Raw genomic sequence first — 7,022 nt, 5'->3', positions numbered from 1 at the left:
GGACCTTTAACTCCAAAAATAAAAATACAAATTATGTCATCATTTATGAACCCTCATGTCATACAGGATGGACATGACAAGAGGGAAAGAACATGATAGTTTTCACTTTCGGGTCAACTATTCCTTTTTTAAACCCTTGTTTATTGATTATTTAGTTGCATCCAAAATCAGAGTCTGTTCTTCCAAAATAAAGAAAGAGGTCTCCGGCGACCCCCAGCTCGACACACCCCCTATATTAGACATGTCCGGCAGCAGCCATGAGCCAGGAGAAAATTTCTGTCAAAGCCGTCAATCAAGAAAAGTCGCCCGGCAGTTCTCAAGTGTCCCCTAATAAGAAGTGATACTTGGAATAGTGGTGTCAAGATGTGTCTGTGTTTTGCGAGCTGATTTTTTGACATAATGCTTCATCTCCTTCTCTCTGGGTGAAGAGAGAAGCTGTCATGCTTCAGCAGGCTGGATAATTATTTCTCTCTTATCCCCTGTGCCAGGCCCAATCTGAGGCCTCAATAACAGCCCGGGACCAAACCTCCCTCTTTCTCTCCCTCTCTTCCCCGCTATTTCTTTCTCTTTGCTCCAGAGGAGCGGCAGAACCGCTGGCAATGGATTAGCAGAAGGGAAAAATAGCCTCTAGATTGATAAGATTGTGCCAATGAAGAGAGCCAATATACGGAGATATCAGACGGGAAAAAAATAGTAGAATATTAACTTTCTTATCGACTCTTCTGGCTTCGATGTCACCGAGCGTACACTCTGCCAGAGTTTTGACAAAATATTTGAATATGATTTTCACACCTGTGCGACCACGCCAAGTTTGGGTGACTGATACGAAAGTACGGCGCCCAAGCTGTTTAAAGGATCGGTTTATATTTTTCAAAGCTCTTCTGATAAGATGCCTCTTCTTTTTTAAAAGCGACATCGAGCCGTCGAGGAGCTTTCTGGATTCGTGCCCCGACTGTTACGTTAATATTTAATGCCAAGAAAGCATTACACAGGATATCCATCTGCCTATCCGACTACTTACCCACAGAAATGCCATTATTTCACCACCCTAATGGGTAAAAACAAACAGTTGCCCTCCGCTCTTCATTTCAGATTGATGACTGCTGTCAACCCCACCTCTTCATTTGGAAATGTTGGGTTTGAACCCTTGACCGCTGGTTTGTGAAGCAATCCACATCAACTAAAAGATGAATCGTTGGGAGGGCGGGGTACCATCCAGGAATATGACAGCTAAGCGAGAAGCCTGCATTTCGTAGATAAAGCAGAACAATAAGCTAATAGGCCACGCTCACGCAAATGCTGTCGCTCTTTTAACGCAACCTGTAAGGCATTAACAAAAGACAGATGCATTTCTGCAGATTGATAGCACTGGTCAACCGGGGTATTCCCTTCTTTCTGTGATAATACAGCTGCCAATGTGCGATCGGATGATAATGCCAGCGCCACCCGACCACACCAGGCAACCTGGCACTGATAGCATGACGACAGCATCTCTTTTAGGTCCCATATTAATGGAGATTTGCCTACTTTAAAAAAAATACTTATAATGCTTTTGTTTCATATTGTTTTTGTGATTATTGTTCAAAGGCTATAAAACACATCACAGAGGATGCTGGGGAAACTAATGGCCAACCAGCAATGTAATGGATCTGGTGGGCGCAGTCTACAAGCTATTTGCGTAAAGCCGGTGGCAGTGCCAAAGCGCGCAGTCATTCGTCTCGTGTCGCAGAGAACGTTCCCTGAAACGTCTGATGATGCTCCTGGGCAAATAGAGACGGGGAGTCGAGGCAAAAAGTAGGCTGATGTCTTTATTTAAAGGAAAAACCAAATATGGACAATGTACTTAATGCACCGGTGACACAGACAAGTGGTGCAAACAGTGAAACGTCCCAGTTCTGTCCCATTGTCCTAAAATTCAGCTTGGAGCCGGGCTTATCAAATTCAATTAGAGAACAAATGTATGTACATACATATACATATATACATACATTTACATACTGTATATATACATGGGCAATTCCATAGAAAAGTCAACCTTTGCCAAAGGTTTTCATCATACTGATAGGTAAGATGTCAATATTTGGTGTTTTAAATACCAACGGCTGTCTCAAAATGTTTATATTTTTGTATAGTTTTCCATGGTCAGACACGCAAATTTTAACTTCCAAAACATATTTTTCATAAATGGACACGAAGAATACTATTTTACTAGAACTGTTTTATGAAGAGACATCCCTTCTCCATTTGTTGGGCATTATTGCTTCTGGTTTGTACACTTTATTTCACAGAAATCCTACAAGGTATGATTTGTTTCTCAAAAACATGCCTACTTTTTGGTCACACCTATAACGCATCATTTTTCTCTTTTCAAAATGGAGAACTTGTGCATTTTTTCCGATGTCTAGACTCTAAATATAAACGGATGATTCACTATATTGGTTATATACGTAAATGTTTGTAAACGGGTGACCTTTTTTGGTTACACAATGATGAATCATCATAATATAGTATGTTTGACCCTAGTCTAGCCCCATGGCCCTGCTGTATTGTGTTGCTAGAAATTCATTGTGCAAATATGTAAGATTGTAATTGATATAATTGATTCAGTTGGGAATGAATTAGCTCAATCAGCTGTAAATTGGTGTAATTTGATTTTGCACAATGAATAGATCAATTGGATCATTGCTGCTGTACGAGCTTAATCGGAACAAGTGTAGAATGTTTACAAGCATGCTTACAAGATAAAGTTATTTTACAGTCATAAGATCATTTTCATCATTTCAGACAGTTAACATGTATTAGCCTTCTAAACATGTTGTACGCTGATGTCCAAATGAATTGTGATGACGTGTAAATCCTAATATGATTTAATCCGGCTGTGCTGCTTGTTCCCGACTTGCAACACACTGAATATTAGCTTCAGAATGTGCTCGCCCTGAGGTGTGCAGTCTAACGTCCCCACTGTAAGATGAGTTTATTTACAAAAATACATAAAAACAGGATCCCGCGGCCCTGACAGCTTCTATCGCATTTGTTCCTTTTCTTTCGAAATCTCGCTGCCAGTTTGAGTGAAGTGCACCATATTTCTATAAAGCAGCATTTACTCATGTACGAGAAAGCATAAATCATGTCCCGTGTATCATTAATATACATAGATGTCAATAGGAAACGCATGACTGGAAGAAATATGACTGTGCACCGTAAAGGCCGTCTTTTTTAAAAAAGAATGTGGTGCGGATGGAAGCATTGTGTGGACAGCGGCACTCTGTGCCGGCGGTGCTGGCTTTGTGCTGCCCCCTAGTGTCAGTGAGTAGAAAAGCATTTCAGAATGATGCATTGTGTGCTGAATGTTGAGATTGTTTTATGTTGCGCACACACACTTTTGTCTTTAAGGGTGGGAACTTTCACTTCTTCGCTCAAAGCTAATACAATTATTGAAGCTGCAGAAAAGCATCCGGCATCCTGTTGAATTTTTGCAGAAAAAACATCAGAAATGACAAAGTTTCCCCACAGCAATGTTAAAGATTAAGAGAATGCAAAGACACGTGAGTTGTGAAAAAAAATCGGGCTTATTTCATCATATAATCATTTTGAAACATGTAAAAAAAACATATAAAAACTATTATCTTTATAACAAAAATAAATATATTTTTCATGTCTGTTATATTATTATCTTTGCAGTATTAAAGTAAATTTAATTATTTGTAACAAATTATTTGGTATTTGTTTGAAATGTGTCATTGGTTTACAGAATGAAACCCCAATGGTAATTTTGCTTAAACACATATAATAGAATACAACTTGTAGTAAAATGATGTAAAAAGTTAAATCTGGTAAATGGGCAATGCAAGGAAAAGCGTAACTTTTTGAGAAATATACATTTAAAACCAATGCAAAAGTATTTAGTTATAATAGTTAATATTATATATATATATATACAGTATATATACACGCCACAAATATACTGTATAAATGATACGTAAGAACCCAATGTGACATACAGCAGTGCGTTTTGTGCATTTGCGTAGTATGTAGAAAGCCTTGGCTCAGGTTTTACTCCCTCAGGCTGAGAAATGTTCCAGGTCTGTGCTTCTACACATCATGTTTTCCTCTCTATATCTTGCTAGGGTTGAGTAGAGATGATGAAACAGATGTGCACGTCCTGCAGTCATGCTTAGTGCCTGCCAGTCCCAGTGTCAGCAGCTGGACATCACAGACACAAGCTCTCGCTCTCTCTCTCTCTCTCTCTCTCTCTCTTTCCAACCTGTCGAAATCACTAACAGAGCCCTCACTCATCGGCTGTATGAGTTCGGATTTCAACCGAATGTGCAGTTTCAGGGTCACATATTGGAAACTCGAGCACAGGGGCCTTTCACTCTGTTTCTCTTCTTTTATGTTGTATCTATTTATATCACAGCTGACAATGAAACACTAGGTATGTGATAGCTTAGGATGTAAAGATGTGGCTGCTGTCGCCTGAATAGAATTCTGACAGCTCGACCAGGTGGGCATGTACCTGTTGGAGGAAACATTGTCTGCCTGTCTGTCGGCCATTTCTATTTCAGTCTCTCTCCTTTTCTCCCTTTCTTCTGTCCGTCTTTGATTGTTTGTCTGTCACCTTGTGGGTTGATCTTTGAATATTTCACTTCATCTACAGACTAAGAAGTCCTCTCTCTCCACACAATAGTGTGAACATTTCGAACGGCTAAGAGTATTTTCAGTCATATCCGGCAGCATCTCTGTGATCCTCTGATCTCCTCTCTAAGCATGTAAACATCATTAACACAGAATGGAGCCAGCAGTGACTGTCACAGATTAGCATAGATTATGAGTAAACATGTCAAATTAATCTGATCTGTGGCTTTGCTAATTTGACTGGAATAAAATGACACTAATTTGATTTCTTACCTTTTAAGAGTACAATATTCATGAGCCGCTGACAACCATGAGCACACACGTGTGTGGTGTTGTGTGTTTGCACACGTTATCCCTTTGATCTTTACTACACATTTATGAAAATGATTGTCGGAGTGAACGGAAGTATAATCTGTTTAGTATCTATTGAGGCCTGGTGGTTGTTATATAGCATTGTTAGGTTAGCTAGAATGTCTATCTCGCTTCTGTTCAGTTGGACTGCTCATTTCAAGACGGAATGAATACCATACTTCACAAGCACCTCAGATCTATTATTCAGTTCTGTGATGGAAAACCTGAAAATATCATGAGGATTGAAAGATAGTGATTTCTGGCATTGAAGTCATGGAAAGTAATCAGATTTATAAACTCCATTGGACTTTTTTATAGCTCATGATGTTTCTGTCACATCCTAGAATTTGCATCGAAAGTCCTTATTCATTCACAAACATTTGGAAACTGATTTATTTGGGTTTCATGGGTATTTTTTTCAAAATTGAGATCTTAACATAATCTGAAAGCTGAATAATTAAGTTTTTCATTGATATTTGGGTTGTTATGATAGGAAGATATTTGGCAGGGATATAACTATTTACGAATCTAGAATATAAAGGTTGCAAAAAATCTAAATACTGAAAAAAGTCCCTAGTATAGCATATTACTCAGAAAAATTAAGTTTCTCTCTATTTTAAGGTAGGACATTTACAAAATATCTTCATGGAGAATGATACTTAATGTCCTAATGATTTTTGGCATAAAGGAAAATTTTATCATTTTGACCCATACAATGTTTTGTTGGATTTTGCCACAAATATTCCTGTGCTACTTAAGACTTGTTTTGAGATCCAGGGTCACAAATATCAACCTTAAGATTAAACAAAATCTAGTTTTACCACAAGTTTCACTACACTGGTAGGTCGATACACATGTGAAGTCTCTCTTACACACTTTTGTTTGTCTTTAAAGCAACGTTTTTACACACTTTTTTTTCTGTTTACAGGTGGAGGCCATCTTGGTGAACATCTTCGGAGGGATTGTCAACTGCGCTATTATTGCTAACGGCATCACCAAGGCGTGCAGAGAACTGGAGCTCAAGGTTCCTCTGGTGGTCAGGCTTGAGGGTGGGTGTGACATCTAAAAATATTGCATTTTCTTGCACCTTCAACAGTTTTAACTTGAAGAAATGTCTCTTCTCAAAACCTTTACTCGTACCAAATTCCCACTTTGTCAAGTGAAGAGCATGTTGGAGTTGGTTAGCAAGCGCGTCACGCTGCAGCAGTTGTTCATGGCAGTGAGAGGAGCAGAGGGGCCGGCGTTGATTGCAGGACCTCTCACCTGTGTATGCTAATGCTACTCGCTCGTGTGACACCGGGCCTCGGCCTACTCCCATCTGGCCATTAGGATAATTGGCAGAAAACAGCTGAGTCGTTTTGCCCGGGAGAGAGACATATCCTCCACTCCATTAGTTTTCTGCCCCTCGTTTGTCCTGCCGTACCCTGCCCTTCTCACAACTGCTTAAATATAGTACACCAAGAAACTGCATGATAATATGCTGAAAACTAGATTAAATAGATGTATTATTTCATGTTCAGATTATGTAGAAAGCAGTTGGATGCTTTTATTATCAGGGCTCACCAATACGGGCCGATGGCCCCGGGACGGTTTGATTTGAGTTTGGGTCACTCGTTGCTCTGTTGTCTTGATCACTGATGTGAACTTTTAAAGTGATGTTTAAATTGCTCTCGGATTCCATCAGAATAATTCCTATTGCAATACATGATTACAGTATTTCTCAAGATAAAGACTTCCTTATATCTTACACAGAACAAAGGTCATTTCTTTTCCCATCCAAATAGAGATGTCTTAAAGGAACGGAGGTCCAAATTCACCTGTTCTCTCTGGAAAAGTGAATTAGTCACGGTGGCCTGAGAGCGCTCCGTAATGGTTGGAAGAGGCAGCATGCTGCTTACAGATCGATCGTCTTCTCTTTCTCTCTGTCTGCGGCTGATCATGTCTAACAGGACACTAAAAGATGGTTCCCAGCTTAGAGTTTACTTATATTAGCTGCCTATTGATTCCAGCGCGTCTCTCAGCCAAGCCCCTCACCT

At 39.6% G+C, this 7,022-nt stretch overlaps 1 protein-coding gene across 1 annotated transcript in view; it reads left to right on the top strand.

Moving 5' to 3' along the window:
* suclg2 (succinate-CoA ligase GDP-forming subunit beta) overlaps positions 1–7,022 on the top strand; it is a 103,039-nt gene that overhangs the window by 92,282 nt on the left and 3,735 nt on the right. Inside the window, exon 10 of the mRNA XM_079483690.1 lies at positions 5,915–6,035. Coding sequence (XP_079339816.1) covers positions 5,915–6,035 — 121 coding nt within the window. The remainder of the gene's footprint in view (positions 1–5,914; positions 6,036–7,022) is intronic.

This window comes from Barbatula barbatula (assembly GCF_947034865.1).
Source record: "Barbatula barbatula genome assembly, chromosome: 20".
Lineage (NCBI taxonomy): Eukaryota > Metazoa > Chordata > Actinopteri > Cypriniformes > Nemacheilidae > Barbatula > Barbatula barbatula.
This window is presented reverse-complemented; position numbering and strand designations above follow the sequence as displayed.